This window comes from Monodelphis domestica, chromosome 4 (genome assembly GCF_027887165.1).
Source record: "Monodelphis domestica isolate mMonDom1 chromosome 4, mMonDom1.pri, whole genome shotgun sequence".
Lineage (NCBI taxonomy): Eukaryota > Metazoa > Chordata > Mammalia > Didelphimorphia > Didelphidae > Monodelphis > Monodelphis domestica.
Genome location: NC_077230.1, coordinates 434,628,642 through 434,653,942, shown reverse-complemented (window position 1 = coordinate 434,653,942; position 25,301 = coordinate 434,628,642). Strand labels below are relative to the sequence as shown.

The 25,301-nt window shown below is 41.3% G+C and overlaps 2 protein-coding genes across 7 annotated transcripts in view; one reads left to right on the top strand and one right to left on the bottom strand.

Moving 5' to 3' along the window:
* The window catches only part of LOC100023417 (zinc finger protein 420-like), a 621,149-nt gene that overhangs the window by 138,226 nt on the left and 457,622 nt on the right, over positions 1–25,301 (bottom strand). The gene's annotated exons all lie outside the window — the stretch shown is intronic.
* LOC100023051 (zinc finger protein 420-like) overlaps positions 13,410–25,301 on the top strand; it is a 28,207-nt gene continuing 16,315 nt past the window's right edge. For 2 of the 3 annotated variants that reach the window (XM_007492343.3, XM_056825685.1), the window contains exons 1-2: positions 13,757–13,897; positions 14,249–14,367. In XM_007492343.3, the coding sequence (XP_007492405.3) occupies positions 14,335–14,367 (33 nt within the window). In that variant the 5' untranslated portion in view covers positions 13,757–13,897; positions 14,249–14,334. Of the gene's footprint in view, positions 13,506–13,756; positions 13,898–14,248; positions 14,368–25,301 lie in introns of those variants that run through there. The other variant, XM_056825686.1, reaches the window with a different exon arrangement.

Below are 25,301 nucleotides of genomic sequence, written 5' to 3'. Positions count from 1 at the left end.
AAATTAATAAAATTGAAAGTAAAAGGACTACTGAACTAATAAATAAGACTAGAAGTTGGTTCTATGAAAAAATAAATAAAATAGAGCCTTGGTTAATTTGATTTTGGAAAGAAAGAGGAGAATCAAACTATCAAAAATGAAAAGGATGAATTCACTTCCAATGAAAAAAAAATGAAAGAAATCATTAGGAGTTATCTTGCTCAACTATATGATAATAAATCTGTTCATCTAGATGAAATGGATGAATATTTACAAAAAATATAAATTTCTCAGATTAAAAAAAAGGGAAACTAGAATACTTTTTATAATCCCATCTCAGAAAAAGTAATTTGAGAAACCTTCAATAAAATCCCTAAGAAAAAATCCCTAGGGCCAGATGGATTCACAAGTGAATTCTACCAAGAACTTAAAGGACAATTGATGCCAATACTATACAAACTATTTGACAAAATAAGCAAAGAAGGAGTTCTACCAAATGCTTTTTACATCAAAATTATGGTGCTGATACTGTATTAGGTGGCAAATTGTATTAGGTAGTTGTTTCTTTAAATATTTTATACTACTGTAAGATTGCTGGGCAAAACAACAGACTAACGAGGTAATGAGTAATCAGTCTCTGCCTCTTTCCTCCCTCTCCCTCCCACTCTTCAGTTAATCTCTTCAATTGGTGTCAAGTTGGGATTCAGTACTGAGTAAGTTTCCTGAAATATCTGATAGATAATTCACTCTTTTAAGTTTTTGGAACAAGGGGTTTATTTAAGGAAAGAGAAGGAAAAGGTAATTGGACAGGAGAGAGGGCTGAGGGTTTCCCTGATATTCAATAATCCTAAATTGAGTAATAAATTATCAAGTCTTGAATGAGGGATGTGACTAACAGTATTGAGTATCTTTGAGTCAAGTCTTGAGAAGGTAAAGAGAAAAATCAGTAAACACAAGGAAAAGAGCTTCTCAGTTCTTCTTTCTTCCAGTATCAGGAGAAAGAGAGAGAGATTTTCCAGCAGTTTGGATGCTTCTTTTAAGTGCCTCCTCCTGTTCACATTCTCCTCTGGAATGCTCCTTGATTGACAGCTCTGCAAACTTCCATTCCTTTGCCTCTATTTGCAGGTTTTCTTCCATTTTATTTTTTCACAATACCGAGGCCAGGATGACCGAAAACACAGAAAGAAACTTATGGACCAATTTCCTTAATGAATATTGATGCAAAAATCTTAAAATCCTAGCAAAGAGATGATAGCAACAAATCACAAGGTTTATTCACTGTGATCAGTTGGGGTTTTTACCAGTGTAAGATTAAATTAATATCCCCAAACTCCAAGTATTATATCTTATAAGATTTATTAATAATTATTTGAAGTAGAAGAAATAAAAGGACAAAAGTAAAAACCTGAGTAAAACCCACTTTCCCAGTCACAATCAGGGGGAAAAGAGAGGGAGGGGTGGGATCACATGAAAACATTATGTCCAAAATGTAAGGATGTAACGTGAGAATGAAAGTAGGATGCTGGGAGAGAGAGTCCTGGGGTGCAGATTCTAATTATACAATCCTCCCTGTGATTCCATTGGGAAACGAACATGTAGAAATCTCCCAGATTTACATGCTTAGTTTCCACAATGACTCAGTACACATAACCAACTTATATCTCTAAAGATCTCTAACTAGAGGTGCATACAATATTGCACTTTCTATGGGGAAATTACAATAATTTGGGGATAAGAGAGAAATAAGAAAGAGAACAATTACAATAATTTGGGAATAAGAGTGAAATAAAAGAGAAAGAGAAAAAACTAATGATAGGTGCATTGACAAAAAAGCCAATAAGGGGGCATAGCCTTTGGCATAAAAGTGTACCTTCAAAATAAATGCATTCAACCTCCCCACAGTTCAATTTCACTACATCCCAAAGTTCATTCTGTATTTTTTGATGCAGTGTATGGTTTCTGCAGGCATCTCCATGACACCTTCTCCAAACAGTTCACTTTCTTTTTTTTTTTAAACATTATTTTATTTGGTCGTTTTCATACATTATTCACTGGAAACAAAGATCGTTTTCTTTTCCTCCCCTCCCCTTTCCCCCCCCCCCCTTTCCCTCTCCCATAGCCGACGCATGATTCCACTGGTTATCACATGTGTTCTTGACTCGAACCCATTTCCCTGTTGTTGGAATTTGCATTATAGTGTTCATTTAGAGTCTCTCCTCAGTCTTATCTCCTCCAACCCTGTAGTCAAGCAGTTGCTTTTCATCGGTGTTTTTACTCCCACAGTTTATCCTCTGCTTATGGATAGTATTTTTTTTTTAGATCTCTGCAGATTGTTCAGGGAAATTGCATTGATACTAATGGAGAAGTCCATCACCTTCGATTGTACCACAATGTATCAGTCTCTGTGTATAATGTTTTCCTGGTTCTGCTCCTTTCGCTCTGCATCACTTCCTGGAGGTTGTTCCAGTCTCCATGGAATTCCTCCACTTTATTATTCCTTTTAGCACAATAGTATTCCATCACCAACATATACCACAATTTGTTCAGCCATTCCCCAATTGAAGGGCATCCCCTCATTTTCCAATTTTTGGCCACCACAAAGAGCGCAGCTATGAATATTCTTGTACAAGTCTTTTTGTCCATTATCTCTTTGGGGTACAAGCCCAGCAGTGCTTTGGCTGGATCAAAGGGCAGACAGTCTTTTATCGCCCTTTGGGCATAGTTCCAAATTGCCCTCCAGAATGGTTGGATCAATTCACAACTCCACCAGCAATGAATTAATGTCCCCACTTTGCCACAACCTCTCCAGCATTCATTACTTTGCATAGCTGTCATGTTAGCCAATCTGCTAGGTGTGAAGTAATACCTCAGAGTTGTTTTGATTTGCATCTCTCTGATTATAAGAGATGTAGAGCACTTTTTCATGTGCTTATTAATAGTTTTGATTTCTTTGGCTGAGAACTGCCTGTTCATGTCCCTTGCCCATTTGTCAATTGGAGAATGGCTTGATTTTTTGTACAATTGATTTAGTTCTTTATAAATTTGAGTAATTATACCTTTGTCAGAGGTTTTTATGAAGATTGTTTCCCAATTTGTTGCTACCCTTCTGATTTTGGTTACATTGGTTTTGTTTGTACAAAAACTTTTTAATTTGATGTAATCCAGATTATTTATTTTGCATTTTGTAACTCTTTCTAATTCTTGCTTGGTTTTGAAGTATTTTCCTTCCCAAAGGTCTGACATGTATACTATTCTGTGTTCGCCTAATTTTCTTATAGTTTCCTTCTTTATGTTCAAGTCATTCATCCATTTTGAATTTATCTTGGTGTAGGGTGGGAGGTGTTGATCTAAACCTAATCTTTCCCACACTGTCCTCCAATTTTCCCAGCAGTTTTTATGAAATAGTGGATTTTTGTCCCAAAAGCTGGGATCTTTGGGTTTTTCATATACTGTCTTGCTGAGGTTGCTTGCCCCCAGTCTATTCCACTGATCCTCCTTTCTGTCTCTTAGCCAGTACCAAATTGTTTTGATGACTGCTGCTTTGTAATATAGTCTGAGATCTGGGACTGCAAGACCCCCTTCCTTTGTATTTTTTTTCATTATTTCCCTGGATATCCTTGATCTTTTGTTCTTCCAAATGAACTTTGTTATGGTTTTTTCTAAATCAGTAAAAAAAATTTTTGGAAGTTCCATGGGTATGGCACTAAATAGATAGATGAGTTTGGGTAGGATGGTCATTTTTATTATATTGGCTCGTCCTACCCATGAGCAGTTAATGTTCTTCCAATTGTTCAAGTCTAGTTTTATTTGTGTGGAAAGTGTTTTGTAGTTGTGTTCATATAGATCCTGTGTTTGTCTCGGGAGATAGATTCCTAAGTATTTTATTTTGTCTTGGGTAATTTTGAATGGGATTTCTCTTTCTGGTTCTTGCTGCTGAGCTGTGTTGGAATTATATAGAAATACTGATGACTTATGTGGGTTTATTTTGTATCCTGCAACTTTGCTAAAGTTGTTGATTATTTCAATTAGCTTTTTGGTTGAATCTCTAGGATTCTTTAAGTAGACCATCATGTCATCTGCAAAGAGCGATAATTTCGTCTCTTCCCTGCCTATTTTAATGCCTTCAATTTATTTTTCTTCTCTAATTGCTACTGCTAGTGTTTCTAATACAATGTCAAATAATAGAGGTGATAATGGGCATCCTTGTTTCACTCCTGATCTTATTGGGAATGGATTTAGTTTATCCCCATTGCAGATGATATTAGCTGATGGTTTTAGATATATACTGTTTATTATTTTTAGGAATGACCCTTCTATTCCTATGCTTTCTAGTGTTTTTAGTAGGAATGGGTGTTGTATTTTATCAAAGGCTTTTTCTGTATCTATTGAGATAATCATGTGGTTCTTGTTGGTTTGCTTCTTGATGTGGTCAATTATGTGGATAGTTTTCCTAATGTTGAACCAGCCCTGCATCCCTGGTATAAATCCTACTTGATCATGGTGGATGACCCTTCTGATCACTTTCTGGAGTCTTTTTGCTAGTATCCTATTTAAGATTTTTGCATCTATATTCATTAGGGATATTGGTCTATAATTTTCTTTCTCTGTTTGGCCTGTCTGGTTTTGGAATCAGTACCATGCTTGTGTCATAAAAGGAGTTTGGTAGAACTCCCTCTTTGCTTATTATGTCAAATAGTTTGTATAGTATTGGAGTTAGCTGTTCTTTGAATGTTTGATAGAATTCGCTGGTGAATCCATCAGGCCCTGGGGATTTTTTCTTAGGAAGTTCTGTGATGGCCTGTTGGATTTCTTTTTCTGATATGGGATTATTTAAGAAAACTATTTCTTCTTCTGTTAGTCTAGGCAATTTATATTTTTGTAAATATTCATCCATATCACCTAGGTTGGTATATTTATTGCCATATAGTTGGGCAAAGTAGTTTTTAATGATTGCCTTAATTTCCTCTTCATTGGAGGTGAGGTCTCCCTTTTCATCCTTGATGCTATTAATTTGCCTTTCTTCTTTCCTTTTTTTAATTAAATTAACCAGTACTTTGTCTATTTTGTCTGTTTTTTCAAAGTACCAGCTTCTAGTCTTGTTTATTAGCTTAATAGTTCTGTCACTTTCTATTTTATTAATTTCTCCCTTAATTTTTAGGATCTCTAGTATGGTTTTCTTCTGGGGGTTTTTAATTTGTTCATTCTCAAGTTTTTTTATTTGCATTTCCAATTCCTTGGTCTCTGTCCTCCCTAATTTGTTAATATATGCACTCAGGGATATGAATTTTCCTCTAAGTACTGCCTTGGCTGCATCCCATAAGGTTTGAAAGGATGTTTCGCCGTTGTCATTTTCTTCAACGAAATTGTTAATTGTTTCTATGATTTCTTCTCTAACTATCCGATTTTGGAGTATCATGTTATTTAATTTCCAATTAATTTTTGATTTGGGTCTCCATGTACCCTTGCCGATCAATATTTTAATTGCCTTGTGATCTGAAAAGGCTGCAGTTAATATTTCTGCTTTTCTGCATTTAAGTGCCATGTTTCTATGACCTAGTGTATGATCTATTTTTGTGAATGTGCCATGTGGTGCTGAAAAGAAGGTGTATTCTTTTTTGTCCCTATTTATTTTTCTCCATATGTCTATTAACTCTAATTTTTCTAAGATTTCATTCACCTCTTTTACCTCTTTCTTGTTTATTTTTCGGTTTGATTCATCTAAAGGTGATAGTGGTTGGTTCAAGTCTCCCACTAATATGGTTTTACTGTCTATTTCCTCCTTCAATTCTCCTAGTTTCTCTATTAAAAATTTGGATGCTATACCATTTGGTGCATACATGTTGATTAGTGATATTTCCTCATTGTCTATACTCCCTTTTAACAGAATATATTTACCTTCCCTATCCCTTTTGATCAGGTCTATTTGTACTTTGGCTTTGTCAGATATCATGATTGCAACTCCTGCCTTCTTTCTATCAGTTGAGGCCCAAAAGGTCTTACTGCAACCTTTAATTCTAACCTTGTGAGTGTCAACCCGTCTCATATGTGTTTCTTGAAGACAACATATGGTAGGGTTTTGGGTTCTAATCCAGTCTGCTATTTATCTACGTTTTATGGGTGAGTTCATCCCATTCACGTTCAAAGTTATGATTGTTATTTGTGGATTCGCTGGCATTTTGATATCTTCCCCTAGTTCTGACCTTTCTTCTTTAGCTTTCTCCTTTTGAACCAGTGATTTATTTTAGGTCAGTCCCCCTAGTCCCCTCCCTTGAGATGCTTCCCTTTCTAGCCCCTCCCTTTTGATACTCCTTTCCCCCACCCCCTCCTTGATTTTCCTTTCTTTCTTGCCCTAATGGATAAGATAGAATTCTGGATCCCACTGGATCTAGATGTTCTTCCCTCTCAGATTTGATTTCACTGAGAGTAAGGTTTAAGTATTTCTACTTCACGCTCTCTTCCTCTCCTTCTCATATGAGAGTTCTTCCCCTCCCCTTCCCATTTGTATCTTTATATGGGAAAGATTATTCTACTGATTCCCCCCCTATTTCTTGAAGTTAATCTTAGTATTATCGCGGTTCCCCCCTCCCTTTTCCTTTCTTTGCCCCAACTTTCCCCAAATCTTCTTAATGCCCCAATCTTTCCCTCTGCATGTTTCTTCTAACTACTCTTATGATGATACAATTTATGAGAGTTACACAAAACATTTTCCCCACATATTAGTATATATAATTTGATGTAAATGTAGTCCTTATAGAAGAGAATTTGACTTAAAGAAAAAGATAAGATTTATCTCCTTTTCCCTTTCTTTCATATTTACCTTTTCATGTTTCTCTTGCTTTCTGTGCTTGGATATCGAACTTTCCACAGAGCTCTGGTCTTTTCTTAGCAAATGCTTGGAAATCTACTATTTTGTTGAATGCCCATACTTTCCCCTGGAAGTATATAGTCAGTTTTGCTGGGTAGTTGATTCTTGGTTGGAGACCCAGCTCTCTTGCCTTTCTAAATATCGTGTTCCATGTTTTGTGGTCTCTTAGTGTGTTAGCCGCTAAGTCGTGTGTGATCCTTATGGGAGCCCCCTTATATCTGAAGCTCTTCTTCTTCGCTTCTTGTAGGATTTTCTCCTTTACTTGGAAGCTCTTGAATTTGGCAATTACATTCCTAGGCGTTGTCTTTTGGGGATTTAGTATAGAAGGTGTTGTGTGAATCCTTTCTATTTCTATTTTGCCCCCTTGCTCCAAAACGTGGGGGCAATTTTCTTTTATAATCTCCTGTAGAATAATATCGAGTTTGTTGTTTACCTCTGGTTTTTCTGGGAGACCGATAATTCGGAGATTTTCTCGTCTCCCTCTCTTCTCCAGGTCTGTGACCTTCTCAGTGAGATATTTTATGTTTTCTTCTAATTCATTAATTATTTGGGTTTGCTTTATTGATTCTTGCTCAAACAGTTCACTTTCTTGATTCAGGGAGGTAGCAAGTTACTTATCCTAATATTACTCTCAAACAAATATTTATAAAACCAGAATTTTATGACAATAATACAATCCACTCTGAGAATGATGTTGACCAACATACGGATCACTCCAGTATACATAGCTGAGTTATGAGGTATATGAATCAATTTTCAAAAGACCATTCAAAAATATATATAAAAAAAGAGAAAAAGTATCTTCTGGATGTCACACAATATATCAAAGTCTAATGTATAAAAATTTTAAGTAAGGAAAAATAAGCCCATAATAGGTCCTTGAATCAGGGCCCAATTAATGTGATTTATGCTCCACAAGCCTATAGTAACAATTATGCACTTACCTAATGAGCAGCCAAGTGTACAGAAAATTGCAACACCATGAAAGGGAGAAAAAATGGACTAGATTTTGAAGCATAAATGGAAATATCATTCCCTGGTCTGATTTTACCTTTGCTCTCAAGGATAGGGGAGCCAAAATGGCAGCCAAACTGAGGTATTTGATAGAAGTCTGGATCTGGCACAAGGGAATCCTGCATCTGACTTTGCAAAGGGATAGTTCCTTGAACCCACGAAAGAGTTCAAGTCCCTTGTCCTGGTGCAGAATCTCATCAATCCCACTGGGATTGGTTGTTGTAAGGGGGAAATGGGGTTAATTATTAAAGGGTTGGACTTGATTATTTAAGAGTGTAGCCACCAGGGATTGAATTAATTCCAAAGAGGTTTTATTTACAATTTATTTACAAAATGTTGAAAGAGTAAAGCAAGGAATCAGAGAGAGGATAAGGTAAGACATCTAGCCTGAGCACTAAATAATTTACTTCCAGCCCTTCTGAGCAGAGAGAATTAGTTTCAGCCAGCCTCAGCAAAGCCTAGGAACCAGGAAGTGCCTCTCAAGAGTATGCCTCTTCAGAGGATAGTTTTCCAGAAAAATTCAGCAGTTAAAAGTCAGCTTTTCACTCACCATGTTTCAGTCGAGTCAGCAGATCTTTCTGTCACTCTTCAACAGCCTCAACCCAAAGCATGAAGAATTCCTCCAGTCTCCACTTCCAAAAATGAAGAACTGACTCTCACAGGAAGTGACAGCCCCATTTAAAGTTATTTTCTATTGTGTCACTTCCTGTATCTTCCCCTAATTTTACATCTACCAATCAGAGTTGAAGCTCTGCTCTAGGATTGCCCAGAAGGCAGTCAGTCGATTCTGATTCATCACCCACTATCACACATGTGGGTCATAGACCTCCCCAATCAAAGTGTGAAATGGGGTGTTTGCAACTTTGGTGATTAAATCTTAAAATGGGTAGATCTCCATACCTAAGTTTTAAGTACCGTGTTCTAAAAATAGACAGGGGTTACAATTTAATTTTCACAATCAGGGAAAAGTTAAGTATTTTCATTGTGGTAATCAGGGGAGTGTTAAATTTAATCTTCACATTGGTCTCCTTAATCTTGTGCTCCTTGGTACTATGCAGATTAACTTTATGCTCTTTGGCACTGTAAAATGGCTATATTGTGATCCTCTCTCCTGGAATCATACACAAGCATTAATCAAAGTCTCATAATAGTTAACACTCAATGGTAGGTTTCCATAGTCTAAAGCTTTTGGGTATACATTGGCATTAGGGCTAATGGACGATTTAAACTTACCCTAGCGCAAAATCAAAAAACCCATTAAGACTGGTAATATGCGATTCAAGTACAAAAAATGAGAGAGAAAAAAGAAAACTCAAATACTCTATTGCACATACAAGGAAAAACAAGAATAAAAGAATTTTTAATCAAAACTATATAGTTCACAATCAATGACACACTGTGTTTGCCAAGGAGAGGAAGAACACAAAGGTTTTCACCCCAAAATCAGATCCATTTCCTTTTTAACTTGACCATGATCCACAATGTGAGAACACATAATTTTTACCAAGTAACAGCTTCTTAAAACAGTAGTACAGTAGCTAATACACATTCCAAGAAGTACCAAAATTCTGAAAATCACAATAGCTCATCAACTTCTCCAAAGGTTCTAATATACGTTTTGGATAAATTAGTTTAAGGACTTTTATAATGGTATTTTCTCCAGTCCAAGTATAGGATGGTACAAATAAGGACAGTGCAACAGAATATAAAGCTAATAGCCAAAAACACAGTGACAGAAAGTAACATAGTATAACAGAATATTATAGATTAAATTAAAATGTAAACTTAAAAAAAATTAAATCTTAAAACAATCAGCAAATGTAATAAGCATAACAGGATACAGTCCCTCATTATGTATAGAAGATGCTCTCTTTACCTGTGAACAATGGATCTAAGTGTGCTTTTCTCCAATTTTGATAGCTATTGGAGTGGTTAACCAGACTTGGAATGGACCTTCCTAGGCAGGCTGAATGGCCCTAGTGCACTGGAAGTTCTTTATGTACACCTTGTCACTGAGGTGCCAGTCATGGAGCAAGGAGTCTATAAGACCTGCTTCTACATCAGCTCCAGATTCATGGAATTCTCATAATTTGATCTGTAAATGCTATATATATGAGGCAATAGAAGTGTATCCCCCTAGTAATGATGTATATGCAGGAGAAAAAGCCTTAGCCTGCATAGGGGAATGTTCAAAAAGCATCTCAATTGGTGAAATGTATAGATCTCCCCTAGGCCTGCTATGAAGATAAAATAGGGTTAGGGGGAGAATTTCAGGCCATTTTAAATGAATCTCATTACACAATATGCCAATCACAGTCTTAAGATCTCTATTCATTCTCTCAATTTGGCCTGAGCTCTGGGAATGGTATGTGTGAAGATAGGTTTGGCTCTCTTCTGATTGTAACAATGAAGATACTTAGCTCTTCCTTTATTGTGAAGATTAAATTGTAATCCCCTGTCTATTTTTAGATTTTAATCCCGAAAAGTGTTAACTCAATATTTAAAGTATATCTACCCATTTTCAGTACAAAAAGGTGTTAAATGACCAAAAAGGGTGTTAACTAACTACAAAAAGGTGTTAACTAAACACAAAAAAGTATTAACTAACTCCAAAAGGTGCAAACACCCATTTCATACATAGTGTGGGCAGTCCTGGAGAGGAGCGTCTGCTGTGATTGGTAGATGGGGAGGTGACACAAAAGAAAAAGGTATTTAAATAGAGGAAACAGAGAGACACTGGAGAAAGATCAGTCACTTGGGCTTGGAGTGAAGAAGAGTCAACAGGGAGGAGAGACTGGAATCAGTCACTCGGAGTTCAACTGGCAGACAGACACTTGAGGAGAGAGTGGAAGACAGACAAAAACACTTGGCAGTGGGACTGGACCCCTGAAGGAGCTCGTGCAGGAGACCTCAGACTGCATTCCTTTTAGAAGTCACCATGGTGAATGTAAAAGGCTGACTTCTTATCCTTGCCCTTTCTGGAGGTGTGAACCTCCAAGAAAGGCCCATGGTCTTGAAACGCTTTTCCTCTTGCTGGGGCCTTAGAATTTCTATGTTGCTCAGAGGGAGCTCTCTCTCTCTCCCTCTCTCCCTCTCTCTCTCTCTCTGTCTCCCTCTCTATCTCTCTCTCCCTCTCTCTCCCTCTCCCTCTCTGTCTCCCTCTCCCTCTCCCTCTCTCTGTCTCTCTGTCTCTCTGTCACTCACTCCCTCTCTCTGTCTCTCTCTGTCTCTCTCTCCCTCTCTCTCTGTCTCTCTGTCTGTCTCTCTCTCTCTGTCTCTCTCTCTCTCTCCCTCTCCCTCTCTGTCTGTCTCTCTCTCTCTGTCTCTTTCTCTGTCTCTCTGTCTCTCTCTCCCTCTCCCTCTCTCTGTCTCTCTATCTCCCGCTCTCCCTCTCTGTCTCTCTGTCTCTGTCTCTGTCTCTCTCTCTCTCTCCCTCTCCATCTCTCTGTCTCTCTCTCTCTCTGTCTCTTTCTTTGTCTCTCTGTCTCTCTCTCCCTCTCTCTGCCTCTCTATCTCTCCCTCTCCCTCTCTGTCTCTGTCTCTGTCTCTCTCTCTCTTTCTCTACCCCCTTTCTCACTTCCTTAATATAAAAAATAAACTACCATAAATTCCATTTTACTTCAGTAATACGTTTTGGTATTTAGAAATTATATCTGTGAAAATTGTTAGGGTTTGACTGTAGACCACCCAAGGAGCACTCTTAGACAATGCAAGTCAGGCAAAGGGAAGCCTTTATTACTAGCGCACTAGGGGTAACTCAGCCAGGTGAGTTCCCCTGAAGCACAGTCTGAATACAGTTTATATAGATTATAGTGGTCATAGTTGAGTTACTTGAAAAGGGGGAAAACAATATTTTTAGAACATTCTGTTAATAATGTTGGCAAAGTTAGCATAACAGGTGGGTGATGCCGGGCAGACATGAAAGGCAGGCATATCAGGTGGGTTCTTGGACAGACATGAAAGGTAGGTGACTATGTGACTACTGGCATAATGGGGCTGCCTGATTAACGAAGGCCAAAAGAACTGCGGTTTGACTAGCGGGTGCCATGGGGTCTGGGGGAGAATAAGTCCTAACAGCTTCCTGTAGACATTCTAAAAATGCCGCCGGGGTTTCCTCAGAACCTTGACTATGGATTCAATTTTAGCCAAATTAGTAGGCTTGGGGCCACCACACGGAGCCTGGCCAACAGAGTCTGGCAGTAGGTTAGAAGACGCTTCCTACCTTCCTCCGAGGCGAAATCCCCGTCTGGGTGGGCATCAGGAAAAACAGCAGCAAGACGGGTTGGGTCTGCGTTGGGCCGACCACCAGACCACCATCCCCAAGACCAGGTTCACCCCTCGGCATCGCTGCGGTCTCGCTCCTCCAAAGTAAAGAGAGTGAGGAGGAGGTGTTGGCCATCGTCCCAGGTAGGACTGTGAGTCAAGAAGATCGACTCAACCAGGGCGATCAGTTTCTGGGGTTGCTCAGAAAAAGGTGGGTTTTGATGTTTCCAATTATAAAGATCACTTGAAGTGAAAGGCCAATGTTGGGGGGACTAATGGACCCAAAGTGGGGCGGGGGTGGGAGGAGAATCAGACAGGCCTGAATAGCCTGAGCCCAGCAGACAGACACACAGACACCCCCAGACTGTCCTCTGTCCATCAGGGCTCTGAGCCTGTGCTCAGTGGCTGCTGCTGCCTTCTGTGGCCTCCTCGAGGGCAGGAGGGGTTCCTGGGCCTCCCCCAGGCCTCTGGAGGGTCTAGAGGTGCAGGAGGCCCCAAGGAAGCAGCTCTGTTTCCCCCCAGACCCTCTCTGGACCGGCTTTTCCCCAGTCCCAGCTCAGGCTCTTATTGTCTGAATCTCACAATGAGGGAAACTGAGGCAAAGGCTGGGAATGGCCTTGGCCAAGTTCCCTCAGTTGGACAATGACCATAGGCCAGGTTTGAGCCCAGATCTTGGGGGTTCCAGGCCCAGGTGGGCAGCCCCTGAGCACCCCATTCCTCCACCTGGCGTTAGGGTTGACCCCTTCTTTGGGGAGCCCCTGGGGTCACCCCACAGAGCAGGAGAAGCAGGACTTTCAGAGATCCCTGGAAGAGGGGAAGCTGTGGGATGGGTCTTGGGCCTGGAGGGTCAGCTGAGGCCCTGAGCCTCAGTTTCCTTCTCTGTCAGAAGGGGGATCCCAGCCCCCCCCCCCCCCCTCCTCCTGAAGTCCTGGGGGAGGATGGATCCATTCCCTGATCTCTAGATTGAGGCAGCCTCCAGTGGAAAGAAGAAGCAGGGCAGGGCTGGAGGGGAAATGGGGGGAGGGGAGAAGGCTGAAGCCCCCCAGGTTGGTGAACATTTACTATATGCCCCCTCCCCCACCAGGAGGCTTAACCCAGGGACCAAGGCAGGAGAACTCCATTTCCCAGAATGCCTGTGTCAGGACACCATTCAGGTGCTGTCCCTCTCCATGGAGGACTCCATTTCCCAGAATGCCTGTGTCAGGACACCATTCAGGTCCTGTCCCTCTCCATGGAGGACTCCATTTCCCAGAATGCCATTTCCTGACTTCTTCTAATGTTAGTTCCTCACCACAGGGGCAGCCGGAAAGCATGCTGGGAACCCTGCCATGGGCAGTCTTGTCTCCCAGATGTCTCATTTCTGTGCTTCTTGGACCCTTGCTGGGTTAGAGGGGGAGGGGAGGGAGTCAGTGGGTGGCAGCGCTCCGGGCTTCCAGCTCTGGCAGCTAAGGCTTTCTCCTCCCAAACTTTTGGGGACTGGGAAGACCCGGGGTGGATCCATTTCTGCTTACTGAGCTGGGGGGAGGGGGGAAGAGCGTGTGCGCATGTTCGCTGAAAGAGGCGGGGCAGGAGCCACTTGTGAGGGCTTGTGGTGGGGGGAGGGGCTGTCCTTCACCTTAAAGTTCCCCAGAAAAAGGGACAAACCTGACAGTGCCTGGTCAGGCGGTGGCGGCTTGGTGTGCCTCCAGAGCCTTGGCGGGTCTTTGTCTCCCCTCCCCCAGGGAAGCCAGGAGGCAGCTGGGGGCGGGGCTGCTCAGGCCTCTTCCCCAGAGTCAGGTAGGAGCACACCAGGGGAGAAGCAGCCCTCTGGAGCCTGTCAGGGGGCAGCAGGGCTGCCCGCGCCCACATGCCAGGGAAGGAGCGGCGATCTCGGGCCCTGAGGAAATGCCAGCCCGCTCTCCCCGCCCCCACCTGATTCCCCCCTCCATTCCCCAGTAACCCGCCCTTCAGCCTCCCCCAATCCTGCCAGTGCAGCTTCTGAATGGAAGGAAGCCGACGATGACGTCAGAGGGGGCGTAGCGTCTTCCTGGCCAGTCCAAGGCCTTTCCCAGCCTGAGGGTCCCTTTTCCCCCATGAGGCCGGGAACCCCAGGAAGCCCTCCTGAGCCCTCCCCCTCTGTCCCCCCAGGCGCACACCGAGGACGTCTCCCCCCTTGGGCTGCCACCCCCTGAAGCACCCCAGGGTGGCCCCGCAGAGAGCCCGCTGCCAGAGCAATGGCCCCCAGGACCACGAGGCCCCCCTCCCAGGTGAGTGCGCCCAGAGGGAAGGGCTGGAAGGGCTGCCAAGAAGGGCTCCAGCCAGGCTCCTCCTCCTGGCTTCCCGGTTCAGGCAGTGGCTCGGCCCCCACCAGGCCTTTGGGCCTTATTAGACAGTGAGAAGGGGGGGAGGGGCGGGGGCGAGGCAGCGCGGCCTCTGCTGGGCACATCCAGCACCTTGTTCTGTCCTGTCCTCCAAGGGTGGCCCTGAGCTTCTCCCCCAGTCCCTGTTCTCAGCCCCTCCCCCCTGGCCACAGGAGAGCCTCCCTGGTGGGTGCTGGGAATCGGGGGGTGACAGCCAGTGTTGGGCTTCCTCAGCCCCAGGAGGAAGAGCCTGGCAGGGCTGGTACCGCGCTGGGCACAGGGGCGCCAGGGGAGGGGGCTGGGCTGGCCAGGGAGAGCAGGCCTGGGGGGGAGCCGGGGAGGCGGGGCCTGGCAGGAAGGTGCCATCCAAGGGCTCTTCTGGTTCCTGAAGGACACTCAGGGACAGGGAGGCCCCCTGAGCTGGGTGAGCCCCGGCTGTGCCCGGCCTGGGGGGTTCCTGCACTTCTTCAGTGTTTGTTCCCTCCAAGGAGAATATTGTGAGAATCAGAGATGGCTCTGGGCCATTTTTCTGATCTCAGGATCTGAAATTTCACTGTGGTCACTGGAAGCTGTAGGTGCCCCTCCCACCCCACCCCAGGGTCCCCAGAGCCAGGGCAGGTGTTTGCCGGTGTCTGATGGATCCTTACAGAGTCCTTCCCAGACTGCAGGGTGCAGAGGAGTGCAGCAGGCCAGCCGGCAGAAGGCTTTGGTCAGGGTCGGAGCCTTTGATCTGAGTTCTGAGTTCAGCACAAGCTTAAGAGAGAATTTAATGAAAATAAAGCTGTTATTCTTCCCGCAGACGTCTTCCATATCTGTCATTGCTCTAATTTTTTACATATTTCCCCCCCCCAGTTCCAGGATCCTTGTTCTCTCCATCCCACCTTCCCTCCCCCCTCCTGGATTGACAGGCGATTGCACAGGGTTCTCCCTACATTATCACTCACAATCTAGTTCCGTGTTATTCACTTTTGTAACAGAGTCATCTTGGAGACCCCAAACTGCCAATCCTGTAACGTAGAAACAAGCGATAAATCATTGGTTTTCTTCGGGATTTTCTCCTATGATAATTAATGCATCAAATTCCGCCCCTTCCAATCCTGTGGCCACTATTCCGCTGTTTAGCTTGACATCTTGTACACAATTACTGCAATATCTGGGAGTAACTTGTAAAAACTGCAGTCACTTATCTAAAGGATTGCATGTGACCACCTGGTTTGTGATGGGTAATATAAAGGCAATAAAACACTTTTCCTTTCCACGTGCATAAGATCAGTTGTAGGAAGTCCAAGAATGAATCTGCGTCAATCAAGTTTTCTTGCAGAAGGTGAGACTTGAATCCAGACCTGAAGGAATCCAGTGTGCTCAGGAGGCAGAAACTAGTGGGGATAGTCAATAAAGGCTCAGGGAGGAGGCTGAATGAGGAACCTGGGAAAATGCAAAGTCAAAAGAGTTATAGAGCATTGTGTGAGGAACAAGAAAGATCCCAGTGTCACTGGATTCATAGAAGAGAATAAAGGGAGAGGGAAGCTTTCAGGGTGACCAGCCTTATAGGTGCCTGCTGTAATAGATATATTTCTGAGGGTGTCTATTGATGTATATACTAAATGACTAATGGATCAACTTTATCTACCCTCCTCCCATTTTCCTCCCTCTTCAGAAGCCTTTCAGTTTCCCCCTCCCCCTTCGTCTTTCTCCTTCAAGTCATTCAGGGTGAACTATGATGCTTTACAGAAAATAATCAACTCTTTTCTTTAACTCAAGTAAGAGTTTATTGGGGAAGACAGGAAAGGATGGAGGATAGGGTAAGAGGGATAGGGTTTTCCCTATTGTCTACAAATGAGGGTTAGGAGGGTTTTGGGAGAAATAGTAATCCAGTCACTCTTGTGAAACAGTCAGTCAGAGAGATAGGACTTTAGGCCTTCTTTGTTCTTCTTTCTTCCAATCAAAATCAGGTCATCTCCAACTTGATCTGACTCAAGTCCCAGAGATACCAAAGCTTCTTTCTCCACATCACCCAGAAGCCAAAAGCCCAGTCCAGCCCAGTTCAGCTGTTGGCTTGCCTCCAACTGCTTTCCTGGTAACATTCCAAAATGGAATCTACATTTTGACTGACAGCTTTTGTGCTCAGCTTTCTGTCTTGCATGCATTGTAAATTCTCTCCTCCACATCCCTCCCTTTTTGATCTTTAAAAAATTGCAACTGCAATTTTTAATGATTCTTACCTTTCATATATTTCTAACTAATTCTGAACCTTGTATTATTTAAATATTCCTTTACCCTCCAAAATAACAAATCCTACACTTAGCTTAGCTCTTCTGTCTGCCCAGTTCTATGTTAAGTTTGAGTATAGGAAAATGGTTTAGGTAATAGGGATTTACATGAACATAGTTTTGACATAACGACAAATCATGTAACAATTCTCAAACCATTCCAACGATTTCAGTAACATTTTGAATAAGCAATGGTCTTATCTCCTAATATCTATAATGCAACTAAGTAAAATTTTCTAGTACTACCAATTGCTAACCTAAAATCATAATGCAACCTAACTTCTATACTTCAGTAGATCTATGTCTGTCTCTACTTCCCTTAGACTTTAAACCTATGCTCTAAGTTTTCCCAATAGTTAGTCATTAGAATATGAATACATTATCCTAATATAGTTAGCTTGTTAGTACATTAGTATCTACATGTGTACATAAGTAGTTTCTATACAGATTTACATATGTACATCCATGTACATTGTTCTAGATTTCTGTGCAAATTCATGCAGAGAAGAAACATGTTTGTCTGAATTTTCCACAGAAATTCATCAGTATAACTTTTGTGTTTTGTAGCTGTGCTGTATGTTGTACAGCCCATTCCATGAGATATCTTCAAAATTCTATTTCTATGTAGCATGTGCATGCATCTATGTGATATTAACATGTATGATGCATTCTTACATATCCTCACAAACCCAAAATTTCACAATCCTTCCATGTCCTTTGGTGTGGATTGTATAAACTCTGTCTTCATCATCTGGTCAGCATGCCACTCTGGTCAGCTGCAGCTCTTGATTGTAGTCCTGTGTTCTTCAATTCAGGAACAAACTGGAACAGTCAGGAACTTGCATGCGTGTAAAGTTTTTACATGTGCATGTATGTAAGATTGAAATTTTCATTGTGCGTGGAAGTATGCTATGAATTCTTCATGAATGCTTGTCAGAATTCATCAGTTCTTCCTATGTGGAAGTAAGCATTACATGTGTTTATCTTCAAGCATGGCTCTCTGCCTCTCAAGAGCTCTCTTCCTCTACTCAGAGATTGCAACATGGTATAAGCAGGCTGTGAGTGGGCTAATCGTGCCCTAGGCATTTGGCTTATTATTTTGTATCCTTGATTTCTAATCTTTAATAAACCTCATAAAATATAATACTTTTAGTAGAGAAACTAATTTTAACGGTTACAAGTACATCTGCATGTTCCCCTGCATCATCAGTAGGATGTGTGCCTTCATTCTTTCCTACAATAGTACATACATATGTTTCTGGCTGTGTAGTTAAGGTGTGTTTTGTCACTGAGTCACTGTTCATTCCTTTGCTACCCTCTGCCAGCAGTGTGTTAGGATCAGTTAATTCTTTTTGATTCAAATCATTTCCTTTGAAGTCTCCGTATGAGGTTGATGGTACTATATTCTCTACTACATTGGAACATAAATTTAAATCCTAGCTGTTGCTTATCTCACATAAGTTTTTTTGGCCAGATTCCCCTCTGCCACTTAGAATGTTGGCTTCAAGGCTGCCATTTGAATCCTTGGTTGTTCTTTCAGTTTCTAAGACTTCCATTCCATCCCCCTTTTCAAATTCAACTGTCATGTCACCTCTATTACTTTGAATAGGATTATTGTTTTCAAATGTAATGTCAGCTACATTTTCAGTCAATTTTGTATTCTCTAAATCAGTCATTGATGGATTGAAAATTTCAGCTTCTGTATTTCAATTAAATGTTTTTTCTAAAGTTTTCTGTTCCATATAACTATTGGACGAATTAACTGATTTTGTTGGGATGTCATGCAAATATGTGAATGGTTTTTCAAAGCATTTTCTTCTTTAGTAACAGTTACCTGTAGGGAATTGGAATTTTGTTTCTCTGTATCTCTCACTAAGTCTTGCTTGAGTTTTTTGTGACTTTGTCTTTTTCTTTTACACAATTTAATCCCAGAGCCCTCTCTGCAGTGAAAAAAATTCTCCAAGAATGATTTGACTTCATTTGCACTATTTTCCTGTGTGGTTACTATACAGCCCTTCTCTAAGTCTCTTATCTCAGTTGCTATTTGAGACACGATTTCTTTTATTTCTCCATCTATCTCTTTTAGTAGTCTCTGCCTTTCTCTTGATTTATTGCATTTGCTATCACTCACAGATTCACTTTCTTGCACAAATTTTTCACCATTTCTTATCTTTTCTCTACTATTTTTAACAGCAGCCTCTTTTTCACTATCTCTTCTACCTCCATGTACCAAACTATATACATTAAAGGCCCGGCTTCATAATTCTATCCTAACCATGTCTGAATATTTAGGTTTGGCTCCAGATTTAATGGCCTGTTGCATCTCTTCTAAATCAGATGCTTGCTTTGTGGATTTTAGCTTACAATGAGAATAGCAAGTGGAATTTTGTTTTTTCTACCTAGCTTATGTGCCCTTCTTGTTAATTTCATGTTTCTTCTTCAGAAAACAATCTTTTATCAAGTGTCCTCTACTGTGGCAGAAAAAGCAATGCCTTAGTTTCTCTGCACTGTTTTTGGTTTTGTGTAACTGGTAACTGGTTTTGTGTAAGTCCTAACCATGTTTAGTTTCTTGATTTCCTCTTTCCTTTTCTTTTAGATTTTTCTGTTATCTCTAATTTATCTTTTAAATCTTGCATTTGTTTATGCTGTTCTGAATGATTATCATGGAGGTAAGTAGCTGTTTCACATAGTTCTATGAGATTGACAGTGTCATATTTAGGAAAATAGTGTTTAAAAAAGTTCTTTAAATGAGGTGTGCAGCTCCTCAAAAACCGTCATCTCACATGACTAGAAGATTCCTCACTGTTAGCCTCTAGACCCAATGTTGATTCTGCCATTTCTGAGAGACAATCAGTGAATGTGGCTAGATGTTCCCCCTCTATTCTGCATGAGTTTATCAAATCTTGCCCATGCATTAGGCTTTAAGCAACACTGCTTTATAGCTTGGAGCAAGTCTTCCCTACATTTCCTTAAGTAGGACATGCTAGTGTGGTTTGCAAAATCTAGATCTTCCCTTTGCTCCTCAGTGGGCCAACTGGTTAGGTTGTTATCTGTCTAGGTCTTTCTCAAGGAATTGCCTTTGCTCATGAGGACTAAATAGTTCAGACAGGAGAAATTCTACATCTCCAAAGTCTGGGTCAAAAATCCTAAAAGTACGTTTCCGTTCTTTCTGCATCGTAAAAGGTTGTTCTATGAAGTTTGGACAACGTCTTTTCAGGGATTCAAGTTCCTCGAGTTCCAAGTTTTCTACTGCCTATTGACTTTAGATTGTATTACACCACTTGTACTTGATAGCTTGGTGACCTCCTTCAAGTGGATAAATTTTTTCTGGTTCACTATCAGACTTAGTGTCTTTGTCACCTTCATTCCCTTAGCATTGACCTTAGATTTCTTTTCTTTTCTTTTTTTTTCTTTGTGTGCACTGTCTGCCTGGCCATTGTTATTGTCTTTAATCTGGCCAAGCCCATTTTCTTTGTTCAGTTCCTCAAGTAAGGTCTTAATAATGTTTTTCAGGTTAGGATCAACCAGTATCTTTGCTGCCTTTTTAGGGATAACAAATCTAAAGATATTTTTCAAATAGGTCAGAGTCTGAATGGCTGCCATAGAGATAATGTACACTTGAGTCAAAACTTGCCAGAGTATAGGTTCTGTCTGAAATAGCAACTGCAGTATAAACATGGTTGTGTTGCCAATGTAATCCAGAGAATCAAAAATCATGTGGGTCATTTAGCTATACAATATATTGTAGACCCAAAATCCAGTAGTAGCTGCCAAAACAACAGCTCCACAGCTAATTTGCTTAAGCATCTTTTTCTGCTCTGCTGTTTCTAAGGATTGTGGGTTTCAGTCTGTTTAGAGGTGCCAATCTGTAATAGATCGATAATTTCTGTCCCATCCGGGATGCTAATCGGTAACAGATATATTTCTGAGGGTGTATATTGATGTATACTTAGTGACTACTGGATCAACTTTGTCTACCCTCCTCCCATTTTCCTCCCTCTTCAGTAGCCTTTTAGCTTCCCCCTCCCCCTTCTTCTTTCTCCTTCACGTCACTCAGAGTGAACTATGATGCTTTAGAGAAAATAACTCTTTTCTCTTCTTTAACTCAAGTAAGAGTTTATTGGGGAAGACAGGAAAGGGTGGAGGATAAGGTAAGAGGGATAGGGTTTTCCCCTATTATCTACAATGAGGGATAGGAGGATTTTGGGAGAAATAGTAATCCAGTCACTTGTGAAACAGTCAGTCAGAGAGAGAGATGGAAGAACTTTAATCCTTCTTCTTTCTTCCAATCAAAATCAGGTCATTTTCAACTTGATTTGACTCAAGTCCCAGAGATACCAAAGCTTCTTTCTCCACATCAGCCAGAAGCCAAAAGCCCAGTCTAGCCCAGTTTAGCCCATGGCTTGGCTCCACCTGCTTTCCCAGTAACATTCCAAAATGGAATCTTCATTTTGACTGACTGCTTTTCTCCTCAGTTTTCTGTCTTGCATGCATTGTAAATTCTCTCCTCCACACTTCCCAGGTGGAATACCAAGCCCTTTGGTGCTTTATATTCCTGGGAGGAGTGTAGGCTGAAGAGGGCTCATTCTGGTGGCTGTGGCTTTTCAGGTAATAAAGGGCACAGCCTGGAGCCGAGAGTCTGGCAAGGGCCTGAGGTTCTGGCCTTGTGTGACATTGGAGGTCAGCTGTGATTTTGGGACTACAATTTGGTCAGCCCCTGAGTTGATGAAGGTCAGAGTGAGTGAGATTAGAAACTTAAGCCCTAGCCTAAGACAAGACCTTAAGCCATCAGTATTTCAAAGGTTAAATTGAATCAACAGGGAGAGGGGGTGCTCAGAACGTTCAGCCCTCAGACGCAGAAAATAAGCTGAGAATAACAAGCAAGGACTGAAGTTGAAGAGGATACCCCAACTTCTCAGAAAAGAGAGCCTATCTAAAATTAGATAGAAAAAAATGAGTAAAGAACAGCAAAAACACCTGACTCTAAAGAACAATTTGTACATATGATACTTGTAATAAAAGGGTACTTTTTGGCTATGTTGGTGGTACTTTAGTGGAGTCCAAAAGGAGGACTGTAATAAATGGTACTTCTTTACTACATCTGAATGGCTTTTCTGTGAGATCCAAAAGGAGAGTTTGTATCAAAGGAACAGAGAGTGGAAGAGATAGGAACCTAGATGAGTCGACTCCTACTCTTCTTTCACCTCCCCTGATTGAGGCTGTTTAGGGGTGCTGCACAGGTAAAAGGGAGTCCCCTGATGTGAAAGGGTGACAAAGAACTGACTAAAAATCTCCCTTATCAGATAGACCCAGAGTTAACCCTAGATTCCCTAGCATGATGATGACCCGGAAATAAACCTCCCCAGTGTCCTCCCAAAGGGGGATGGGTCTTGACAGTTCTATGTTAAAACTGGTTTTCAGATACCTTCTCAAGATTCCCAAACTAAATCACTGGGTAGAATCTGACAACAGCATAAGGTTTTAATGACTTTAAGATAGGGCAGATGGAGGAGATGAAAAGAGGGGCTCAGTGTCCTTAGTTTCCCTATCATGGTCCTTGGCTCAAGTGGCTGTATAGCAGGCTTGAGTTTCATTGTTCCCTACCAACGAAATTCCCAAACTATAGTATATTTAACCTAAGGAATGACAAAATAGGTGCAAGAGGGCAGAAAGGTAGAGCCAAGCTCTCCTTGACCGTGAATCCACAGCTCCCTTGTTTAAGGGGTCTGCTCCTCTGTAAAGATGTTCCTAGAGGTATCAGACTGATGATATTTGACTGAAGAACTTTAGGTTGTTGGTTCTCAATGAGCTTCTCAGCAAGGAAATTGCTTCCTGCTTGGCTGAGATTTCAGCTCAAAAAGCCCAGAATTCCATCTGGATTTCTCTCAGGTCTCCTCTCCTCTCCCAGCATGCTTTGCTTTCCAACGGACTTTGTTGTCACTCAAGCTTCTCTTGCAAAATTTCATCTTTCCCTCTTAACACCCATCCTTACATATGCTATGTATGCATCTGAAATGTTAAAAAATACCGATCAAGTCCTGAAAGAGAAGGTTGCAATGAGAGAAAGGGGAAGAGAGAGACTGGGATCAATTATATAACATAAAGAAGCATGAAAAATCATTGTGAGGAAAATATGATAAAGGTGGTGTCATACAATGCTTCACCTTTACTCTCCTTATAACTGGCTCAGAGATGGAAAAAACAAGTATAGAATTCTATCTTACCCTTCAGAGAAGGGAAAGGGGAATAAGTCAGAGGAAGAGGAGGTAATAGGAGGGAGATGTGAAAATTAAAATTAATCTCAAATAATAATATTAGATTTTAAGAGATTTATTAATGCTCATTAGAAGTAAGGGAATAAAAGGGTAATAAAATAAAAAAACTAGGTGTCCTTGGCTAATCTGCCTGTTTAAAATCCACGCTTACCACCTAGCTCACAATTCAGGAAGCAAAGAGCCCAAGACCAAGAACCCCACTCAGTATATCTATCTATGTCACCACATATCAACAGGACGTCAGTGGGCTCCTGGGAAATGCAATTTTTAGGGTAACAGATTTCCAATTATAAATACCCCCCTGAGATCCAGTGGAAGACTGGTCTCTCCAATGGATCTTGTAAAGATAACCAACTTTTACATTACAATAATTTGGGGATAAAAGGAAAAGGGAACAAAAGCAATGATTGCTAGTCACATTGACAAAAAGCCAATTGGGGGCATTCCCCATTGGCATAAGAGTATACATACAAAACAAATGCATTCAACCCCACACAGTTCAAATCACCACTTCTCAAAGTTCACTCTGGATCTTCTGGTGCAGTGTGTAGTCTGTGCAGGCATCTTCATAACCCATTCTCAAAACAGTTCACTTTCTGGATTCGGAGAGGTAGCATGTTCCTTACCCTAAAATTACTTTCAAAAGAATTTAAACTTTGTATTATAGGATAATACTATATTATCTCTCCCCCCACCCCCAGTCCCCAGAGGATGGTGACAAACACAGACCACTCAGGGGTGCATGGCTGAGTTATGAGGTATATGATCAATTAGCAAGAGAATTACCCCATTTAATTACAGTGGCACATAAATCCACTCATATATCACATGGGTTGCTGTGTAATATTAAAAAACAAAACCTTGGAATCTAATGGATATTTGTCATAAGTTTTACAGATGTAGCAAATCTTTCAACCTTGGCTGAGATATTAAAATAGAAGTCTATTACTGCCATGAGTACAGAATGTGTCAGAGGAACCCAGAAAAGACACAAACCTCTCTACTGTTTATGTTGGCTCTAAAAACATCACCAAGAATCTTGATCTTTGGGTGCAGTTGATTGAATGGCAGGGAGTAGAACATTCATTTTGAATGTACAAACTTCTGCCAAAGGGGACTGCCCCCTTATTGGTTTTTGTCAATGTGTCCAGCCAAACATTGGTTTTGCTTTCTCTCTTCTATTTCCCTCTTATCTCTAACTAATGTAGTTTCTTTTTTAAAAGTACAATTTTGTATGCACCTGTTGTTAGAAGATTTTTGGAGGTACAAGATGATTATATGAAATGATCAGTTGGGGAGACTAGTCTCCCAAATGATCATCAGGGGAGACTGTGAAGATGGGTTTAATCTGTACCCTATTTATTCTTTAGATTTTATCCATCAGGAATGTATATACCCCCACTTAAGGTTTAAGTGGGGTAGGTGGGGAGGGGGGAGGTCTATGGCCCAGGTGTGCTGCCAACTGACAAATCAGAAACAACTGGCTGCTCCCTGGGGAGTTTGAAGCCAAGTTCAGGCTGCCATTGGTACATGTAAACATGGACCACAGGCACAGAAAGTGACACAAAGAACTGTCTTTAAATTTGGTGTTTACTTCCTGTGAGGGAATATGGCCTTTGAACTTGGCCTTGGACGATCTGGGAACTTTAGACTGACACTTGGGTGGGTGAGTTTCCTTTCCCAAAGATCTGACAAGTATATTATTCTGTTTGCCTAATTTGCTTATAGTTTCCTTCTTTATATTCAGGTCATTCACCCATTCTGAGTTTATCTTGGTGTAGGGTGTGAGATGTTGATCCAAACCTAATCTCTCCCATACCATCTTCCAATTTTCCCAGCAGTTTTTATCAAAAAGTGGGTTTTGGTCCCCAAAACTGGGATCTTTGGGTTTATCATAGACTGACCTGCTGAAGTGATTTACACCAAGTCTATTCCACTGATCCTCCTTTCTCTTAGCCAGTACCAAATTGTTTTGGTGAACACTGCTTTATAGTATAGTTTGAGATCTGGGACTGCAAGTCCTCCTTCCTTTGCATTTTTTTTTCATGATTTCCCTGGGTAGCCTTGATCTTTTGTTCTTTCAAATGAACTTTGTGATGTTTTTTTCTAATTCTGCAAAGAAGTTTTTTGGTAGTTCAATGGGTATGGCACTAAATAAGTCAATTAATTTGGGTAGGATTGTCATTTTTATTATGTTAGCTCGTCCCACCCATGAGCAATCAGTGTTTTTCCAATTGTTTAGAACTAGTTTTAATTGTGTGGAGAGTGTTTTGTAGTCGTGTTCATCTAGTTCCTG